The sequence below is a fragment of the Manis javanica genome, chromosome 15, assembly GCF_040802235.1.
Source record: "Manis javanica isolate MJ-LG chromosome 15, MJ_LKY, whole genome shotgun sequence".
NCBI lineage: Eukaryota > Metazoa > Chordata > Mammalia > Pholidota > Manidae > Manis > Manis javanica.
Genome location: NC_133170.1, coordinates 29,704,851 through 29,725,244, shown reverse-complemented (window position 1 = coordinate 29,725,244; position 20,394 = coordinate 29,704,851). Strand labels below are relative to the sequence as shown.

Here is a 20,394-nt window from a genome sequence, read left to right as displayed (position 1 = left end):
TAAACCTGCCTCCCCAACAGCACACCTCTACCGTGTGCCCGCCCCTTCCTCAGACTGGAGATGCAAGTGAAATCCCCGCTGCCTGCCACCTCACTCTCTACCACCCATCCCCAGCTGGGAATGGTCCCGGGCTCACCTATAGATTGGTTGACAGCCTTCATACACAGATTCTCCACCAAAGCCTTCCCTCGGGGGGCCTGACCTGGGGCTCTGGGCTGGGAAGGGAAAGGAGATGACTTGTCAGAAGAGGTCTCCTGCCTGATGTGCTGAGCATGATACTGCCAGGCTTTGGAGCAAGACCAGTAGGCTGCGTGGGCACCATGCCAGCAGCTGATGTAATGGATGATGTCACGGAGAAGCTCCAGTGGGGATGGATGGGCAGCCCTCCCTCAAGCAAACAGAAACATGGCACCTGTCAAGGTGCAGTCGGGAGGTTACAGCCCCAGAAGCAGCAGAACTCTTCCTGCCCTCTCCTCGTCCTCTGCAATACTGGAGGTACTCACAAGGGTCTGATCCAGGTAGGCCATCTTCTCCTGCAGCTCTGGAGACTTGATGTTGGGGTAGGGCATGCCCACCATAACCACACACCTGGGGGGAAGCACAGAGAAGCCAACAGCACGTGGGCGCTCAGGCCCTCTTCACGTTCTCATGGCCCAGGATGGAGGATGTGGTCCCCACTCCCAGGTCACCTGCTACGGCCACCCCTCCTCAGCCCCCACAAGCTGTGCTCAGCGCTCTGCCTATCGCTCCCCACCCTATACATACCACCTGGAGAGGGTTTTTCCAGGTAAGATGTCTAGTTCAGGCCAGTGAATGGAGTCCTGATAGAGTTGTGGCCTACCTTTCTACCTGGTCTCAAAGGGCCAAATCCAAAGATGGCAAAACATACCCCCATGCAGTGGGCTGACCCGACCAGTGCAGACTCAGCCCTGGATCACAGGCAGGGGCCCGGATGCTCCAAGGGAGGGGTGATCAGGTGGCAGGGCCCCGAGAGATGAGAAGCCCGCCACTTACCGGCCAAGGTTGTCAGAGAAGTTAATGCCTTCACTCATCTTTCCTCCAACCACAGAGAAGAGCAGGGCCCCAGTCAACATGCCTCCTGCCTGGCCACAGCACTGAAGGGAATACCCAGCCCTGGAGTCGTGGAGCCAAAGCTTGGTTGCCGCCCAGAATATTTTCAGCTGCCGGCCCATGTTCTCTGGACCCAGGGCTGCAGGCCCCCCTCTCACCTTAATGCACCTGGAATACTCCATCAGCACCTGCTCCACCTGGTTGGCTCTCTTGGGTTCCTTAAATATCTGAAGGTAAATAGATAATATCTCCCAAGAAGGGGTTTCAGAATGCCTGGGTCTCAGTTTTGCTCCAGGCCTGGGCAGTGGAGAACCCCACCAAGCTAAGGGCTATGGGGAAATCCTCTGGGTGGTGATCAGGGATTATAAGTGGCAGGGGTAAGGAACTAGCAGAAGCCCGTTCATGAGGCCTAACCATCTGGTTTCATGTGCATGAGAAATCCTAGGAGTGCCTGGGGGCCACTGTCCTCACGAGTGGGGGCTCCAGCTGATAGGTCACGCACCTTTTTCCTGACAGCCAGACGGGCCAGCAGGCCACTCTTGTCCCAGTGGGCATGGACCTGGCGTTGGTACTCATAGGAGGGGAAGAAACAGACCACTCCTCCAGGGACCACGTTGCACAGGTTAGAGAGAATGCGACCCGTCTCATCCATCTAAGGAAGGAAGACCAGGGGTACCCCATGGAGCATTCCTGGAGCCACATCCCAAAGCGGCTTCCTAACCCTGACACTCAAAGCCAAGGATGGAGACCCCTGGGTGGCTGTGATCAGGGAACAGGACTGCAGCCGGGTGGCTCCCCCGGTTAGCAGTCAGACTGGCAAGTGCTACCTTCCCTCCCAACACACCCAACTGATGCTTCTGGGGACTGGTGGCAGTTACGACACACATCACAATGCTAGCACTGCAGCACTAAGACATGCTGGCAGCGTGCCACTAAGCACCCCCTTCTCCAACTCACAAGGTCCAGGTGGGAACCATCTATCACACAGCAGGCACTGAAAGCCCAGGCACACCCCAGTGATGTGTCCCAACACCCGCATCCCTGTCTAAGCCAGGGGCTGATAGACCCAAATGGCAAGAAAGCAAAGGAAATGAGCAGCCTTCTCCTTAGCTTTATCCTAAAGGGATGCCTGGAGGTTTAAGAAGACATTTGGCAGTCTAAGGGGTGAAGGGTAGGGGTAAGCCCAGACTTTCCTTGATAAACATCTAGGTAGATATGATTCACCCTGAGCCAGTTCTATGATACAAGACCCCAGAACTAATTCCCCCAGTGCCTGAGCACTCAGAATTGGCCAGAGTGCCCCCCACCCCGGGAAATCTCTCTTCTGCTCCAGCAGAGGCTGTGGTAAGGCAAGCTGGCTGGTACTTAACCATCTGAGGCAGCTCTCTTTTCTGGTATGTGAATTCCAGCTGCTGGTTGGAGGGCCCGCTGCAGATGATGAGGGGTAAGATATTGTCTGGAGGGATCACATGACCTGGTAAAATTCAGAGAGGGGCTGAAAATGGAGGTGTAAGCCATCCTGCAAAGCAGAACCCAGAAAGAGCAACCCCCAACCCTTGTCTTCTAGACCAGGAACAGCAATTTATAACACCACCACCCCATTTCTACAATAAAACTGGGCAATGTTCAGACGGAGGGGACACTGAACATGAGAGCATGGGGACAAATGAGCTCACCAGAAAGCTACCAAAGGATGAAGCCCCCCTGTGGTCTCCAAAGCCCGTTGGGCCTGATAACAGCATATGGTTACATGACAAGGGGCCACCATGTGACTGTGTGGCCCACTCTGCCCTGGACATGTTCCTCACCACAGGAAAACTCCACCACTCGCTCAGCTTCCACCCCAGCACATGCCAGCAGCTGCTCCCGAAAGTCAGACACCTGTAGATCACAACATCAAGGCTCTGTGATCTCCCAGAGGTCTGGGGACAGGGACCCCAGGCCTGAGCAGACAAGGCCTCGGCAGGGAAAGGGGGAGAGAATCATGTTGGGCGGGTGTCTGGTCTGAAGGCAGCCAAGTACACAAGAACAGGAAAATCAGGTACAAGGAAAGGCTGATAAATTAGCAAAATAATAATAGTAATAACAATACCCCAAGGTGGCAGACGGTGGGAATAGCAAAGGGGATTTGGCAAATTTGACACAGTTGGTCTCAACCCAGGCTATTCAGCAAGATCACTGGTGAATGAAAATACACAGGGCCAAGCCCCGGACCAAATTATTCAGTAAAAACTCGTAGGGGAACATATGCATCTGTATTTTTTAAGAGCTCCAGGTTTTCCACATGTGGCAAAACCCCAAAGTTTGACCACTCTGGAGAAAGGGGCCCTCTTACAGATTGCTACAGAATAGTAACTCCAGCTGGAGGAGAACTGACAATACATAACAAATGAGATCTATTTTTTACTTTTTAACCTGGCAATCCCGTATCTAAGGAGTCCCCTGAAGACACAGCTCCACAAACCAAATAACACATGCATGAAGAGACTTCTCAAGAACTTGTCTGTGACGGCAAGGCTGCCTTTCAAGCCGAACTGGCTAAGTAAGCTAGGATGCATCCATCCAGTGGAGAACTATGCAGCACAAAGGGCATGCGGCCCACCCCGTGTACTGATGCCAAGTGACCCCCAGAACATCCTGGCAAATAAACTGATTATGCCACCTTTGGTGTAAATAAAAAAGGAAAGGGGAAAATGTAAGTACATACATCTGCTTATTTTTGCAGAAAGATGATGAAACAGTGTAAGGATAGATCAGTAGCTGATAAAAGTGATTACTGATGGAGTGGATGGGAGACTTTCTGAAAGTATCTTTTTATATAGTTTTGACTTTTGAAACATGTTTACATATTTTAAAAATATAATCAAGTCAAAAATAAAAAGGCAAACTCTAAAGTTGAAAACAAACTGAAACACAGAAAGCGTAGCTTCCTATCAAATTCACAACATAAGCAAAGCAAAGCCTACTTTCAGTGACTTCATATCCTCAGTGACCAACCCACAGCCTTAGTGGGATATACCCTAAGGGCAAAAAATGAATGCAAAGAAATGAAATTTCAATCAGCATTTTATTGTTAGAATAATATTCATGGTATAATCTTGAAATTATTTTAAGTATATTGTGGGATAAAGCAAATAAGTAATTGTTAATGTAGAAACCAAATGTTCAGCTCAAGATAGAAGACACAGTGTAACACCAAATAAAGTTACTGATTTAGAAATATCAATATGGGTTCATGATTACTGAAAACATTTCATAGGTCTGTCTACTGAAAAGGCCTATAAACTGTGGTAGTCCAGGAGCACCACAAACACCCAGCACCCAGATGTTGGTTTCTAAATAACAATCCCCAGTAACAGAAACCAGGGCACCTTGGAGAAATGTGTGACTCCAAATCTGGGGCAAAGAAAGGATAAAGCAGCCTGGGACAGTCTCTTGTGGCAGAAAGCATCCAAGGCTAATGGGGCCAGGTCAAAGGCCAAAGGTGGCATGAGGGGGCCCCATGGGCCAAGTTTGAGACAATTTGTGCAACAAAAGCAACAATGACTCGACTCTACGTGCTTTTTTAAAATAAATGAATGAATAAAAACCCACAAGTCTATACACAAGAAAATGGAAAAATCATCAAGCCACAGGGGCGAGTCCAGCAGCTGATGCTGGGAAGCATGCAGTGCCTGAGAATGCTGAACAGCCTTTTATCCAGGGAGTCCTGTCCAAGGATGCCTCCTAAGGATATAACCATGGCGTGGAGATGTAGTTCTATCTACCATGTAGTGTTTACAGCAGAGGAACTGGAGATCACCTAAATACCTAACAAAAAGAGTGGTTATATAAAATACCATGTATTCATGTAATGGAATGAAGTACAGCCAGAGTATGGCAGAATAAATGAATACTGCTGATAAGGAAAAATGTTTATGATTGTTTGTTGCTGAGAAAAACAAATTATAATAATAGCATGCAGAGATAGAGATTTTTGTTTTTAAAATATGTATGCATACTTGTAAAAATTATACAAAGACTATTACAATGATACACACCAAAATGAATCTCCCTGGTGGAATTTTTTTCCTATTTCTGTTTGTCTTGGCTTTCTACAGTGAAAAGATACTTTTCTAAAAATATATATATTACAATTTAAATTTCTGGAAGTGAAGGAATGTTGTATCTGTGGTGGGTACAGAAATGGTACCCACTGATGCAGCTAGGTGAGGGTCTGAACCTCCAGAGAGGCATCCCTGGGAGAAGCACGTTCCGGTGGCCGCAGAAACCACCTCCCCCACCCCGGGCACAGCAGGGCCACCCCTGCCCCTCCCCCCAGGCTGCAAGGCCAGGCAGTGACAGAACAGCAATGCCACCTGGTGGACGCTGTGTGGCCTGCTCAAGTTGACCCTTTCTGGTTTGGGGACCTGCAGGAGTGGCGGCCTGATACTTCCTGTCCTTCCCTGTCCCATCCCAACACCCAAGTCTGGTGCCTTACCGGCTGCATGGTACCCCCCGCAATGACTACTGCCCGGCACTCCCTCACCACCTGGGCAAAGGGCACAGCTGGATTCAGGAGCAGGAATTTGAGGCTGCTCTGGCTGAGGCTGCCTAAAAAAAGACAGATAAAAGACAGCTACATGGGGAAGGGGTGGGGTTCAGGCCCCACCAATACTTCCACCAGCCTGAGGTGAAGGGGATCTCCAGGTGGGTCTACCTTTCCCTTTCAACTTAGATCCTGCCGAAGCACCAGAACAACCCTGAGGTGGACACCACCATTCCCTCCCTTTGCACAGAACACGTTCAGAGTCATAAAGAAACTGGGCCAAGTCACACAGCTCACAGATCAACCAAGACTCAACCCAAAGCCTCCCTACCTTAACCACTAGGCCATGTGGCTTCTCTTGTAACCTTGACCCACCATCTCAGTGCCTCTGCATCCCTCCTCCCCATGACCATCTACCCAGGTCATGGGAGGCCAGCTATCACCCCATTTCCTCATCTGAACCCTGGGAGGTGCCAGGAGTGAAGTAAAGATCCCTTGCATGCTCTGGCCCCTGGCTCCAGGCTGGCTCCTCCTGGATTACCTTGGCGGCTCAAGATGACCCTGCCGTCCCGGTTGGCAGTGGTGAGAGCTGCAAGGAAGCCTTCTATGTGCATCAGCGGGGAAGCAGGCTGTGGTGCCCTGGCTTCCACCTCCTCTACAGGGGCCTCTGCAGATGAAGGAAGGAAGGAGGTCTGGGACCACGAAGGGAGGCCCCTGCTGCTCACCCAGGGGAGCTGAGCCCAGCCTGAGGTACACACATTCTTGCTGGAGGGCCTGCAGGATCCCCCTGACTCACCCTCAGCTACCCTGGGCTGTAGGCTCTGCAGGAAGTGCTGGAACCCAGCCAGTTTGGGCTGCTCCCTGCATGGGGTGAGGACTGCTCCATACCTTTCTGTGAAGCCGAAGAGCTGAGACAAGGAGTGAGAGAACACAGTGAGGAATGAGGGCGCAGTGTGTGAGTCCAGAGTGGAAGAGGGGCTCTGCCAGCCCCAACAGCCCACAGGCATCTGGGCGCCCCTGCCCACCCCAGCTAAGCCGCTCCACAATAAGGAGAACAAGACCAAGGTCCTAGAGGCTCCAGAGGTCCCAAAGGGCAAGGAGAAAGGCACTGAGGGTGGCAAAAGCAGGGCATTGCTGGGTACCTCCGGGCCCCCAGAAAGGGGTGAACGTACCTTCCTGCTGACCATGCTCTTCTCACAGTAGCGCTGCACCTGCAAGAGCAGACCCAGCCGTGGGCATGTGTGCATGTCACCCAAGCTGGAAAAAAGACATCCATCTTCCGAAATCCAGGGAGAACAATTTGCCACCTCTTTGTGGCCACATGAACCTCCTTTCTGAGGCCACTCACCTGCCACTGCCCCCCACCCCACAACACGGGCCCTCCCAGGAGAGGACCTCCCCAGCCTCAGGCAAGTGGCCTCCTCACAAACACATCTGCACGGCTCTGGCCCTCTACAGGCGCGTGGCGAGTTATATCTCCTCTGCTTTCCTTAGGTGTGATAGCACCTAAGCTGGAACTTGAAGGACTGAGTTAAAATGAATGCCCAATGAGCAAAGGCACATGGGAGGTAAAGCTGGGGACTTGCTCGGGATACATCTGAAGTACAGTTACTTGGCATGAACAGTTTGTGCAGCCTGAAACCCAAGACAGTGAGTTTGGAGCCTTTAAGAATTTCTGAAAAGAGTAATAGCTTTTGCGTATCATTCACTAGACTGGGGTTTATAAAAGACATTGGGAAGGAGAAAGAATGAAAGTAAGACCAGGAAGGAGGCAAAAGGAAAAGGAGCCCGCACTGCAGGAGCAGCCCTGGGGAAGCAACGGTAAGACCAGAGCTGCTTAAGGCTCCTGGGCCGGTGACTGGGGGAAAGGGATCAGAAGTCTCAAAATGACTCCATATCGGAAAGACACATGCACCCCTATGTTCAATGCAGCACTGTTCATAATAGCCAAGACACGGAAGCAGCCTAAGTGTCCAACGATGGTTGAATGGATAAAGATGTGGTACACATACACAATAGATTCAGCCATAAAAAAGAAAATCTTGTTAGTGAAATAAATCAGCCAGAGCAAGACAAATACCATTTGATCTCACTTACGTGGAATCTAAAAAAATTAAAACACACACTCAGAAAATGACTCATAAGTACAGAGATTTGGTGGTTGACAGAAGGGAGGGAAGGTGGGGATGGACAAAACAGGTGAGGGGACTGAGAGGTACAAACTTCCAATTATTAAACAGTAAGTCACAGGATGAAAGTACAGCATGGGACCACCAACAGTAATACTGGAATAATTTAGTGTGGTGAGAGATGATAACTACACTTACCACGGTGAGCATTTGCAATGTATATAAATGTCAAATCACTATGCTGTATGCTGGAAACTAATACTATGCCAGCTATACATCACACAAAAAAAATAGTAAGAAAAGATGACTCGGACTGCCAGCCTGTCTGATGGGGATAATGGCAGAGACCATGACCAAAATGGGAGGTCAGGGGCAAGCTGGTTTGAAGAAAAACAGGAAAGGGTGGAAAGAGGGAAGGATCTTGAGTCCAAGCCCCTGGGTTCACTGGCTGGCTCACTCCTGTGTGGCCTGTGCCCTGCGTCTTCCTGAGGAAATCTCTCTGAGCCTGTTCCCTTTGCTTTTGAATGGTGGTACGACAGCCTACCTGTGGTCTCAGAACCTGGCGCACTGCCTCAGATACAGCAAGTGCTCCGTGTTATTAATTTGGAATCACTGAGGGTGCGAATAGTGTGGTGGTGGGTGTGCCCCACCCGGGAGAGCGCAGCCATGCAGGCCTGGAGCAGGATGAAGAGGGGGGCCAAGAGAGCAGCTCAAGCATGTCCTCACCCTCAGCCTATGGCAGGACAATGCTCACCAAGGTGGCTTCCTGCTCTGTCCAGAAGCCCAGGGGAAGGACTGCCTGAGGACAGATGGAGGGAGGCAAAGCCCCTGGAGTTCATTTGTGCTAAGTAGGTACAAAGAAAGACACCTTTCTCCCCAGCCCCTGCGATCTTCCAACCCTCAGTCAAAGATTATTTTCTTCTTGCTGACACGTTGCTCTGTTTAAGGGTTAAGTAATTACAAACACCTATGTTGTAGGTCTCAGACCTCCAGGCCACCTGAGGACAGAAGGAATTTACTTTTTATCTCTTTTGTGGTCTTTACATTGGGCTCTGCCCACAGGTGGTGATAAAGACAAGGAACTCTGATGTCTTAGTTACTCCTAGAGAATGCCAGCCAGGACACACACAGCCAATATAAAAAGATGAAAACCTCTACCTTGAACAGGTTGATGTTGTCTATCTGGCTCTGAAAGAGAAAGTCGTTGATGGTCTTCAGCTCTGTCCCTGAGAGGAAACAAACAGAGGGCCTTGGAGTCCTTGTCCTGAAGACCATGGTCCCGGAGAAACGCTCAGACACAGCTCAGACCAGCTCTGGGCCGCGGAGGGCAGCCTGCTTACCTGTCTGCGAGAGGCTCTGGGTATTGGGATTTTGCTTAATGTTCCCTAAAACAGAATTTGAACAGGTCAGGATGGTGGTCCCTCTGGCTCTCCACCTTCACACTCTCCATTCAAATATGAAGAGCACCCACACTTCAACAGGATTTCTGCCATTTATAGCACACCGAGAACCCACTGAGAGCCTTCCAGGGAGCCTCAAAGTCTGACCCATATTTGCGTACTGAGCCCAAAGCATGTGATTTCATTCTTTTCACGCCTGCTCAAAGGAGGCCGGGACAGAGGGACCTCCCCACTTTATGCAGGTGACCAGTGCTGGTAGGGATGGAAGTAAAGAGCACCAATGAAACAAAAACCCTTGAGAAAAATCCCTCGCTGGCTTTCTGGAACTTCAAAGGGATTGCTCTACAGTAAAGGAAAGGGCATGGAGCAAAGAATGCAAGGGACCTGGATCCAGAGACTCCAGTCCCTCTTCCTGGGCCCATGGGGCAGGTCACTTGTCTGCCCTGAGGTTTGGCTGGCTCATTGGCTAGGAGGTCAGCTTGCCTGCTGCTTTCCTCACAGCAGACTGTCAGAGCACTCTCATGGCTATAGAACATGTCATACACCTGTATTTATATTCTGTTATCATGAATACAACCTGTGCAGTAAAATTTGGCAAAATAAAAGACTCAGAACAGGGGCAAATAAACTAGGATTCTAGAAAAAGATCTAAGGTCAGACAATTCAACCAAGCTATAAAAATTAAGAATTTTCTAAATCAATGGTCAGTACAATTCTTGAGGACACAGAAAATCCAGGTTTCTGGACTTGCATCCAGAGAATGGAGTCCAGTAAGTTCCACAGGCCCAGCCATGGTGCTCCTTACCACCTAGCACGGCTACAAACTTCTCCAGCAGATACAGGATCTGTTTGATGTACATCAAGTTCTTGGCCTTCAGACGCTTCCTGAGGAGACAAAAATGGCTGTCAAGTGGTGGTAATCCAACAGCAACTGCCCTCCCAAGGCCCCATGCTGAGGCCTATCTGTCTGTTATCTTTCCAAGAGGGTCACAGGTACAAATACACTCCCAGGAAAAATGGCTGGTCGTGGCCCAAGGCCTTCACAGCCAGCTCTCAGTCTCAAGTGCCCTTGGTCTGTATGGGGTACACGCCACGGTGACAGCACGCTGGCCCACCCGATGCAGGGCCCAGGCAGGCCACTGACGGTGCCCCACATGCCCCCTGTCAGAGGCTAACAGGGCCCTGAGGTGGGCAGGGCCTTCCCTCCCCTTCAGGGGTCAGTGTCTCACCCGTATCGTTCCATATACTGGAGCAACTGGGAGTGGGCATGGCAGAGCTGGGGAAGGACAGAGAACAGGTGAGAAGGCAGACCAGGCTCTGGGCAGACAGCCAAGGCCTGTACCAGTGACATCTTAGTTACTCCTAGAGAATGCCAGCCAGGACATACAGGGAGACACCAAGGTGCGGACAGTGGGGCTGGGTACAGACAAAAGGCACGGGTTTTAAAAGAAGAAAGGCAGGCTCTGCCACACGGTCCACTTTGAATCAGGGAAAAAGCAAGAGGCTGAATCTCTCAGGGAGGGAGTCCCCCTGCTAGTTTTTACTGGGCTGGGGAAGGACTTGCTGTCTGGTTCAAGGCAGCCATCACATTTTGGCTGAAGGTCACCCAGGCACTGATCAGTAGAGGTGGTGGGAGGTCATGTGGGGTCAGAAACCAGTGGTCAAATCAGAGCTCCACAATTAGCTGTGTGACCTTAGACACACTGCTTAAGCCACTCTGAATCTGAGAGTTTTCAACACAAAACCAAAACACTAGCACCATGTAGTCAGTGTGAAAATTAGAGACTCCTCGTGTGGTGTGGCACAGGAAAAGTAAAAAGTAAATAAATGGTGGCTTTCAGAAATCCTGAGCGTCCCTCAAAGCAGCATCGGTAATAACATCCCACTACATGGGTACCCCTGCTTCTTCAGTCCCATTGCCTGGGGTAATGGAGAACTAGTTAGCATCCTGGGCTGGGAGGACCTGGGGTGACACAGGCTGGTAAAGAGCAGGGAAATGAGCTGCCTCTCCTGAGCTAGGCCTCTGTAGTCTAAGATCTGCTGGGAAGCCAGATTCTGTCTCTGATGACGGCACTGCCTTGACTCTGGGCACCCTCTGCCAAGCCCCCTCCACAGAGGGACTCTGGGTACTGAGAGGAGCAACCACGTGCCTCGTCCCATAGCAGGCCTGGCCCGGGACAGCGAGGCTGACCCACCTGGGAGCCGCTGACCTCGGCACTGTGGATGCCCATGATGGTGTCAATCAGGTTGTGCGCCTCGTCGATGACCACCACCTGGCCCTGCAGCCGGATCCCCGCGGCCTGCCGGGTGGCCGCATGCAGCAACATCTGGTAGGGCAGCACCACCAGCTGGGGAGGAGATGGGCAGCCTGAGATCCCACAGGTGGGGGGGCCCAGTTGATACTAAGCTCCTGATGTGAGTGGTTCTATGTGCTGCCCGGAATATGTGAAGGGAACTTGAGAGAGAAACCTACAGCACAGTACTGGGCTTTTGGCTGCAAACCCTTTCCTCAAAAGTTTTAGGGGCCACATCAAATATACAGAACAGCTAAAATGGGAGCCGCTCTGACTTCCAACTGAACTGAGGACTAAACGTGCCCCCAAGGTAGAAGCACCCAAGTTGGCTCAAATGTGAAAACCCCTCGAGTATTAAAAGCAGCCCTGGGTTCTGGCCACTTCCCAGCCGTGTGACTCTTGGGAAACTCACCACCTCTCTGAACCTCGATTTTCTCAGCTGCAAAATGGGCTTGATAAGCTTTATCTCAAATGCAGATCGACAGAGTAGACATTGGGGTCACAAAAATAAAAGCACACTGTAAATTTTAGGTGCAGTGTTGTGAGGATAATTTTCCAGTTAGAACAATACTGACAAACATGTGAAAATCCAGAAAACTGGAAACTTATGACTAGGGTTTTAATACTGGCTCCATTACTCACTTGCTGTGAGAAAACATAAATCACAGCCTTTCTGGGCCTTAGTGTCCTTATGTGTACAATATGGATAACATCTGCCTTAGCCATTTAAGTGGGACACTATAAAAGCAAAAATGAGGTGAAAAGTGCCTTACTAAGTTAAGATCATAAAAATTTCAGGACATCTTACTATTTTTGCATATGCATGTTAATAGCACTAACCTTACGCTGTGGCAAACAGCACCTGGCAAGGGCATGAGACCAGTGAGCTGGGAGGATCCCAGACTTCCAGGGGGGTACCCCCCAACAGGTCAGGGTCATGTACCGATGGGCACTCCACCGCCATGTAGAAGTTATTACCCACGTAGTTCCCTGCATCTTTGAAAATCTACTTAGATCTCTTCTTGATTGCATGGAATTCTCCGTGAATGATACCTTTTCCCGAAAGTCAAATTAAGCAAGTGGCAGAAAACAGTTTAAATCACACCTACCAGATAACAGTATGTCCAAATGGCAGTTTTTCTCTGGTTAAAGCTAACAGTCAATACGGCAAGTCTAGAGAAGATGGTATTCCCACATGGGGCAGGCAGGTGCATTAAGTTGGGACAGTTGCTCTGAAAGGCCATTTGGAAACATATCTACATTCTGCAGCTCCCTCCCTGCATCCCTGGCACCTCTACTAGTTTTTCATCAGGAATTCACAGTCCTTCCTGGCTCTTCTCTGCTGTCCCACAATAATGCCAACTGTCCCGGAGGTCCAGAGCCACCAAGGACACTGGAGCTGCCCCAACCTGATGTACTAGGAGAGTGGGTTACACGTGAGTCCACCCCTGGCCAGGGATACCCTTCTGAATGAAAAGAGGAATAGGGAATTCCCTTGTGGCCTAGGCTGCAGTTAGAGACAAGAGCTGCTGCCCAACCCTCCAGGGTGTTCACCTGGGCTGCTGGGATGGCAAACCGGCTCCCATAATAGGGACAGGCCCGAGCCTCCTTCCCCAGGGCCACCAGCTGCTCAATGTCTTTCACCTCCGCCAGGACCTCATCCCGGAGCTGCTGCAGCTGCTCACAGTTGTAGAAGGGGCAGGCAGCCTGAGGCTCCTGCTTTCTCTTCTTGGGCTTCTCTTCCTCAGCTTTGCTCTTCTTCTCTGAGGGTGGCAGAGGCCCAAGGGACAAGGGCAGAAAGAATGCTAACTGTCCATGGGGCCAGGAGCTGGTCTGCAGTGTTAAGACCTCTCTCTATGGGGTCTAGAAAGCCCTTCCAAGTACTGCTTACGATGGTCTCCTCAGAGCACCCTGGCACCTACCTGCTTTGTGTTCTCAGGAGCAGCTGATAAACTTGTCTGAGAGTCAGGGTTTCGGACCAGATGCTGACCCAGCAAGCAAAACGCCCCTTCCCAAGGAGACGGCCTTTAGGGGGAACCTGGGCTCGGCTCTGCCTCCATTTCTGCCAGCTGGGAGTCTGCCCTTATCTCCTGCACCCCTGGGTCCACTCCACTCCTGCCCCCTTTCCCAGCACCACCTAAGGCTACATGACAGCCCCAGGGGCTCTGTCTGCAGCTCAAGGGCACTGTGGCTACCATGTTTGCTTCTCTGCATCTCCAGGCAGCGGTCACTGATGAGCTGCGCAGAACCGAGTGTCCTCACATTTTCGTTTACACACAGGTTCTACGGGCAGAGGAGGGAGGAAGAGTCAAAGAAATGGAGCTGGCAAAATGATATACAGCACTCACCCGGGGCTGCCCACCCAGCTGCCTCTGTTCCATGGACCCACCACTTGGCCTGCCTGGGAGAGGAAGACGAAGGCACAGGGAAGGGACCAGGGTGTGCCTGGTTTGAGACACCCTGCCTCTGTGTACCTGCCGAGAGCCAAGGGACACAAGCCGGGTGTCCTTGCCGAAAGGGCTCTTCCGGACCTCGTGCACGAATTGGGCCAGCTGGGAGTGTGTCCGACTACAGTAATAGATCTGCTCCAAAGAAAAAGAAGGGGATTTCAAAGAGGAGACTGCACCGTACCTGAATATCCTCTGCACATCACAGAATGCCATGGCCCAAGAGGCTGAGGAACAGGGAATGGCCTCAAAGACACAGAGAGCAAGGTGACCCTCCCGGAGCAAGTCTGTGCTAATGTGTCCCCACTGCACCCTCAGCTCCAGAAGTTCCAGAGAGTTCCTGCAAGATGGAACTCCTCCCGTCAGCAGCCCCCAGCCTTGGATGCTCTGTCTCTGCAGGCCTTGGTCCCCTTGGGAACAGTACTTCCCAGAGTGGTGATTCCTGACAGGGGAGAGACTGATTCTGGGGAGTGTGCTGGGGAGGGCTCCCTGAGGGCTCAATGCGCAGGGCTGCCGGCAGGCAGGGGTTCATCTGAACACAGTCTGGGCTCCTCTAAGATCCAGAGGAGTGAGAAAAGGAAAAGTAGGGAGGGGAATGCCTCATTTCAAAAACAAAAACTAGTCTCACATGAATGAAAGCAAATCTCTCTAAATCAGAGAGGTGCCACCCACACCTACCGAGAGGCATTCCATGCAAATCACACACACACACACACACACACACACACACACACGAGGAACAGACCATGGGGGGGCCAAGGGTGGAGCATTCCTGCTCTGGCCTGTCTCCCCCTCCCGCCACCCCCATGGAGGAGAAAGCATAGCCTCAGCCCAGGAGGCAGCTCCTTGACGCCCTGGGGCACCTGAGCCAAGCCTCATCCCAGGAGCCCAGCCCCACCTGCCAGGTGAGCACCTGGGGACCATGGTCCGGGCCTGGGGAGCCCCACTCAGCAGACTGGAGCCCTTCAACAGCAAGAGGGGGAAGCAGATGAAGGGACTGTCACACGGTCCCTGGGGATGGAGAGCCCTGGACTCGGCACCCATTACAGCAGAATTCCCAGGACAAGGTCTTACCTTAGTTACATGTTCTTCCTCCAGGTCATCCTCATCCTCATCCACTCTAAGAGAGAAACAACACTGAGAAAACAGTCTTCTCAGGAAATGCTGGTCAACTGAAAACACGTGCTGGGCATCCGCCACATGCCAGTGACTAGCCCTGGGCCTAAGGATGTAGGTTCAACAGAGGCCATCAGAACAGAGGTCTGAGCTCTGAGCTGGAAGGAGGCAGACACAGTCCAGCCCCAAGGCCCCACCAGGTGCCCAATCCCCCCTCGCTCTGCAGAGATGCCCTCCTGGCCAACACCAATGCCCTGGGCCCACTGCCACTCAGGAGGGAGAGGAGAAAGGGGCGTGGCACCCCTATGCCTGGGTCCAGTGTCTGACTCTGTCATTGAGGGGGCTCTCCCCACACTGCCTGCCCTCCAGTAAACTAGACTCCTCTCAGTTCCCCAGGAGACCTCTGCTCCTCATCACCGCAGAGCCCTGGACGTGCTCTTCTCTGCATGGAGTACTCTCTCCTTGACTCCCATTTTACCTAGCCAGCTCCTGTCAACCTTGAGATCTCCGCATAAACATCACCTCCTCCTGGGAGGCCATCCTTGGCCCCTACACCTGTTCTTTATAATTACCCATCTCATTCAAAATTGCTATTCTTGGGGTGTCTCCCCCACCAGACTGTTATGTCCACAGGCAGCACCTGGGCATGTCTGGTTTCTGTGACACTCTGGGGTCCCACCCGAAGCCCAGCACACAGCAGGCACTCCACACACATTTCCTGACTGGAGCCACAGAGGACTGATTGAGTGAATAAACAGCTGCCACTCATGACCAGGCAGGCCTCTTCTCTCCTCAGTACCTCAGCCTGCCTCTTTAGAGCAGTGAGAGTGAGTAAGAGCCCACCACTGAGAAGGAGGCCAGCCCCACATTACATGGCTGAATGAGCATTAGTCTAGGTTCCTTTAGAAACACAAAATCCTTTTATAGGTACATGTTACTGACAGAACCATCATATAGAATGTTTTTGTTAACCTAGCAATTTTTTTTTTGAAAAGCAGAAATGCAAATAGCCTTCAGCTATTATAAGAGGAGTTATTTATAGGGTTGGCTTCCTGGTCAATAAAAAATTGCTCAGTCAGCTTTGTCCAAAAGGCCTGGATTTAAATCACATACCACATGGTTAGCAAACTCAACAGGACCTAATGTTGTAAGTGTGAAGAAATGAAGAGCAAAAATTTGCATTCAGAATTGGTTGTGTCCTTAGAGAGGCTCGTTCGTGTCCTCTCAAAATGCCACAGCTTCGGAAGCTACAGAAGCTAATCTGCAGGATTAATGGCTCTTGCTCAGACCTTAAGGAGCACTTTGTTTCTCTAATAATCACAAACTTCATTCAAGTCTTTATCTTGTTCCTAAGGGGCTCTTGAGGAGAAGTAAGAGTGGACAAGCTATCTTGGAGGCAGTAGGAAAGGGATTTTGGAGTACTCACTGCTACCATCTCTGCCTGAGTGAGATGCATAAAGCAGCCCAGACATCTCAGCCTTGAGCAGGGTATTAAGTTTTGGTTCTAATCCATGCCCTGAAATCTGTACTTAAGGGCAGGCCTCTGAGCACGGACAAAGAAACACCTAGAACCAGATGGTTTCACTGGTGAATTCTACCACAATGTTTAAAGAAATGGTATCAATCCCTCTCCAACTAGTCTAAAACACTGAAAAGGAGGAGCACTCCCAAATTCATTTTACAAGACCAGCATTAACTCTGATACCAAAGCCAATACAGACACTACGAAAAAAGAAAACATACAGGACAATATCCCTGTTGAATACAGACCAAAAATTCTCAACAGAATACTGGCAAACTGAATTGCACAGGACTTTGAAAGGATCATATAGCATGATTAAGTGGGATTTATCCCTGGGATGCAAGGATGGTCAACACAAGCAAACCAATAAACATATATACCACATTAACATAATGGAAGATAAAAATCATACAATCATCTCAAAAGATGCACAAAAAGCATATGACAAAATTCAACATCCATTCATGTTAAAAACTCTTAACAAATAAGGTATAGAAGGAATGTACTGCAACACAACCAAGGCCATACACAACATACGCAATGGTGCAAGGCTGAAAACTTCCTCTAAGATCAGGAACAAGACAAGGGTGTTCACTCTCACTATTCCTAGTCAACACAGTACTGGAAGTCCTAGCCACAGCAATCAGATAAGAAAAAGAAAAGGCATCTGAATCAGAAAGGTTGAAGTAAAACAGTCTCTGCAGATCTCCTGATTTTATATATAGAAAACTCTAAAGACTCTACCAAAAAACTGTTAAAACTAAAAAATGAATTGCAAGATATAAAATCAACATAGAAAAAGCAGTTGCATTTCTGTGCACTAACAATGAACTATCTGAAAAACAAAACAATCTCATTTACAATGGCATCAAAAACAATAAAATACATAGGAATAAATTTAACCAAGGAAATGAAATATCTATACACTGAAAACTGTCAGACATTGATGAAAGAAACTATACAAATAAATGGAATATCCCATGTTCATGGACAAGAAGAATATTGCTAAAATGTCCATACTACTCAAAGCCATCTACAGATTTAATTCAATCCCTATCAAAATTTCAATGGCATTTTTCACATAAATAAAGTGATCCTAAAAACCTCATGGAATCACAAAAGACCCTGAATAGTCAAAGCAATATTGAGGAAAAAACAAAAACAAAGCTGAAGGCATCACACATCCTGATTTCAATCTATAAGCTACAATAATCAAAACAGTATGATACTGGCATAAACACACACACAGACCAATGGAACATAACAGATCCCAGAAATGAACCCACACATACATAGTCAACTAATATTTGAGCCACAAATACCCAAAGGGGAAAAGAGATTCTTTAACATAGTGTTTGAAAACTGGATATTCACATGCAAAATGTCGACACTGGACCCCTATCTTACACTACTCATAATAATTAACTCAAAACAGACTTAAAGACTTAAATGTGGGATGTGAAATTACAAAGCTCCTAGAAGAAAACACTGGGAAAAAGCTTCCTAACATTGGTCTTGGCAATTTTTTGGATATGATACCAAAAGTACAAGCAACAAAAACAAAAACAAGTGGAACTACATCAAACCAAAAGCTTCTACACAGCAAAGGACACCATCAACAAAATGAGAAGGCAACCTATCAAATGGCAGAAAATATTTACGAACCATATACCTGATAAAGGGTTTAGAGCCTAAATATATAAGGAACTCATATAACTCAATAGCAGAAAACCAAATCATCGATTAAAAAATGAGCAGAGGGGTGGGGATCCTGGGAAGATGGCAGAATAGGAAGTCACATTGATCATTTCCTCCCATGCACATACCAAGGCAGCAACAACATATAGAACAACTCTGAAAACAACCCAAAGACTACAGAACAGACCTGCCACAGTGAATGACAAAGAAAAGGCCACACTAAGAAAAATGAAGGAGGCAGAGCCATAGTCAGGATCCAAACCCTTCTCCAAACCCAGCCCACAAGAAGGAGGGAGCAAGGAGGTAAAGCCCCACACCTGGCATCCTGGCAGCCAGACCCTGGGAACCTGCACTAGATGAGCTTCTGTACAGGTGGCTCTGAAATCAGCAGGGCTTAACTCCAGGAGAGCTGCAGGGCTGCTGGAATGAGCCTCTGCTCCTGGATGGTGATCAGTTTGAGACCCAGCACAGAAGTAGCAATTTGAAAAGCACCTGGGTTATACGTGAAGAATTAACAATTAACTTTGGGCCATGAGCCTGAGGGGCAAGATCTGCAGGAGCTCTCTCCAGGGAAGAAGAGGCTAGCTGGCACCATTTTCTTGCCCTCCCTCACCCTAGCTGACCAGATGCTTGCAGGAGCCAACTGAAACTCTCCATCTACCATGACTCTACTGCTTGTTTTGCCCTGTGTTTCCCTGCAGACTTGCCCTGCCCAACCCTCCACCCCAGCAGGTGCCCCTCCAAAGCGATTGCCACACCACCACAACCAGGGAACAGCCTCAGTTGGGACTGGTATCCCCCCCAGAGCAACTACCAACCTACCATACCCAGCAACTAGCCCCTGCCAGGACCAGAGTATCTCCTGCCCTGAGGGGAGGAACTAGTTCCACCCACCAGCATGCTCACATTAGTTCCCAACCTGCCCCCTCCCTGCCCAGCATTTGCTGACAGCCAGGCTGAAGCTGGGCCCACCTGTGAGCAAGCGCACCTGCAGGGGCTGCAGCAGAGCCTCTTGGAGGCCACACGGGGAGTGAGCCTGCGAGCCCATGCCCCTGCAGCAGTCACAGCCATCACTGCTGAGAGCCAGGCAGGGCTGGCCGGGACAACAGCCCACCTGCAGCAACCTGACTCAGCCACCACAGAAGGGTGCACACAGCCCATATAGTAGACTCCCCTGGAGCCACCTGGTTCTGGTGAGCAGGGGGTATTGCACTTCTTGGTACCACATGATGTCTACTACATAAAGCCACTGCATGCAAGACCAAGAGACATAACCGACTGAATACACAGAAACAAACACAGAGAGCCAGACAAAATAAGGAGGTACAGGAGTATGTTCCAGATGAAAGTACAAGACAAAATGTCAGGAAAAAACCTGCTAGATGAAACAGAGTAGAGCAATCTACCTGATAAAGAACTCAAAGTAATGGTCATAAAGATGCTCACTGAACTGGACAGAAGAATAGATGAACTCAGGGAGGACTTTAACAAAAGGATGGGAAATAATAAAAAACGCTGTCAGAGCTGAAGGATACAATATGTGAAATGAAAAACACACTACAGGGAATCCATAGCAGATTAAAGGCTGTGGAACAACGGATTAGCAATCTGCAAGAAAAGGTGGGGAAAAGCAATCAAACTGAACAGCAGAAAAAAGAAGTTTTTAAAGAGGAGAGGTTAAGAGATCTCTGCCACAACTTCAAGCAAAACAACATTCACATAATAGGGTTCCCAGAAGGAGAAGAAAGGGGTAGAAAACCTGTTTGAAGAAATACTACCTGAAAACTCCCCTAACATGGGGAATGAAACAGACAGACAGGTCAAGGAAGCAGACAGCCACTAACAAGATGAACCTAAGGAGGGCCACACCAAGACACGTAGTAAAAACAGTGAAAATGAAAAATAAAGAGAGAATCCTAAAAGCAGCAAGAGAAAAGTAGACAGTTAAATACAAGGGAAACCCAATAAGGCTATCACCTGATTTTTCAGCAGAAACTCTGTAGGCCAGAAGGTGGTAGTGTGATATATTCACATACTCTACCCAGCAAGGTTATCATCCAGGGCTGATTCCCAAACAAAAGCTAAAGGAGATCATCATTATCCAGTCTTACAAGAAATATTTTAAGGACTTCTTCAACTGGAGAAGACCATAACTGGTACAAAATTATGAAAGGAAAAAAATTTCACTG

General features: G+C 49.4%; 1 protein-coding gene across 8 annotated transcripts in view; it reads right to left on the bottom strand.

Annotated features, from left to right (window-relative positions):
* DDX11 (DEAD/H-box helicase 11) overlaps positions 1-20,394 on the bottom strand; it is a 58,914-nt gene that overhangs the window by 1,234 nt on the left and 37,286 nt on the right. For 5 of the 8 annotated variants that reach the window (XM_073223307.1, XM_073223309.1, XM_073223305.1 and 2 more), the window contains 19 exons: positions 14,944-14,989; positions 13,897-14,004; positions 13,618-13,705; positions 12,977-13,185; positions 11,324-11,476; positions 10,358-10,404; positions 9,934-10,013; positions 9,069-9,113; positions 8,887-8,954; positions 6,772-6,810; positions 6,396-6,507; positions 6,141-6,266; positions 5,552-5,664; positions 2,880-2,952; positions 2,442-2,545; positions 1,574-1,723; positions 1,015-1,298; positions 504-588; positions 137-215 (listed from right to left, as the gene is read on the bottom strand). In XM_073223307.1, the coding sequence (XP_073079408.1) occupies positions 137-215; positions 504-588; positions 1,015-1,298; positions 1,574-1,723; positions 2,442-2,545; positions 2,880-2,952; positions 5,552-5,664; positions 6,141-6,266; positions 6,396-6,507; positions 6,772-6,810; positions 8,887-8,954; positions 9,069-9,113; positions 9,934-10,013; positions 10,358-10,404; positions 11,324-11,476; positions 12,977-13,185; positions 13,618-13,705; positions 13,897-14,004; positions 14,944-14,989 (2,009 nt within the window). Of the gene's footprint in view, positions 1-136; positions 216-503; positions 589-1,014; positions 1,299-1,573; positions 1,724-2,441; positions 2,546-2,879; positions 2,953-5,551; positions 5,665-6,140; positions 6,267-6,395; positions 6,508-6,771; positions 6,811-8,886; positions 8,955-9,068; positions 9,114-9,933; positions 10,014-10,357; positions 10,405-11,323; positions 11,477-12,976; positions 13,186-13,617; positions 13,706-13,896; positions 14,005-14,943; positions 14,990-20,394 lie in introns of those variants that run through there. The other 3 variants (XM_073223308.1, XM_073223312.1, XM_073223311.1) reach the window with 3 other exon arrangements.